The sequence below is a fragment of the Egretta garzetta genome, unplaced genomic scaffold (assembly GCF_000687185.1).
Source record: "Egretta garzetta isolate BGI_Z169 unplaced genomic scaffold, ASM68718v1 scaffold1149, whole genome shotgun sequence".
Taxonomy (NCBI): Eukaryota; Metazoa; Chordata; class Aves; order Pelecaniformes; family Ardeidae; genus Egretta; species Egretta garzetta.
Window position 1 is genome coordinate 21,504 of NW_009260784.1, and position 1,112 is coordinate 22,615.

General features: G+C 66.4%; 1 protein-coding gene across 1 annotated transcript in view; it reads left to right on the plus strand.

Moving 5' to 3' along the window:
- TMEM214 (transmembrane protein 214) overlaps positions 1-1,112 on the plus strand; it is a gene marked incomplete at its 5' end in the record, with an annotated part of 20,891 nt that overhangs the window by 14,983 nt on the left and 4,796 nt on the right. Inside the window, 2 exons of the mRNA XM_035901766.1 lie at positions 384-432; positions 987-1,100. Coding sequence (XP_035757659.1) covers positions 384-432; positions 987-1,100 — 163 coding nt within the window. The remainder of the gene's footprint in view (positions 1-383; positions 433-986; positions 1,101-1,112) is intronic.

Here is a 1,112-nt window from a genome sequence, read left to right on the forward strand (position 1 = left end):
TCGCTCCTTCAAAGTAACGACCGAGGAGCTGGTGGCGAGAGGGGCCAGTGGCGAGCAGGACGTGGCCGCCTGCGACGCTGCCTGCAAGGTGAATCCCGGGCAGGTACGGGAGGGGTGGTGCCCGGTGTCAGCCGGCGGACGGATTTCAGCTCCGTGCTGGGGTTGTGGTCAGCCTCTCCCGCTGCCGGCACGCGCCGGGCCGGGAGCCCCGCAGCGATGCATCTGCAGGACATGCTGGGGACAGATGGTGCTGGCCCTTGTCCATCCTCCCAGCTGCTCGGCAGATGACACTGGTTTCCACTGGGAAGCTGGGGGTGGGTGGTGAGAGCAGCATAGCGTTCCAGAGTGTGTTAAACAGCTCCTGTGTTCTCTTCCCCCCATAGTTTGCTCCTCAACCATCTGCTGGAGTCCTGGGACAGCAGCAGCAAGAAGGTAGGAGCTGTGGAAAGGAAGGGTTAGGTGGGGGGGAGCCGGCGTACCTGTGCTGCTGCGGGAGGTCCCCGCACGAGCAGCATCCCCACAGGAGCTGTGTGTGCCCGCCCGTTGCCGCGCCAGTGTGCCAGCAGCTCAGCCGCATCCTGGCGTGTTCCTGCCAGGCTTGCAAGCCAGCGCTGTGTGCTGGGAACAGGCAGCACCTGCCTGCGGGCAGGGCCTTTATTTGCTCATGGATGGAGAGGAGAGCCCCTTTCCCTCGATGTGCTGCGTCGGGACTCGGCTATTCCGGAGTCGGCCACCATTAGGCGTCGCTGCTCTGGCGCTGTGACGAGCCGGGCGGTCGCGCTGGCCGTGGCTCAGGGTCCCCAGAGGAGCAGCACAGCTCCTGCGGCTCAGTCCCCACAGCCTGGCCCCTCCTGCAGGTCCTCACTGCTTCTGCCCTTCCCGTCTCCGCTCCCTCCCGCAGCCCCTGTGGAGCCGGGTTGCGTGGGTGCGCGGTGCTGCCGGCTCGGGGTGCTTGGTGCCACGACGCAGCTCTTGCTTTCCCCGAGGTGCGGCAGTCGCTGCAGGAAACGGTTCGCTCCTTCAAAGTAACGAACGAGGAGCTGGTGGCGAGAGGGGCCAGTGGCGAGCAGGACGTGGCCGCCTGCGACGCTGCCTGCAAGGTGAATCCCGGG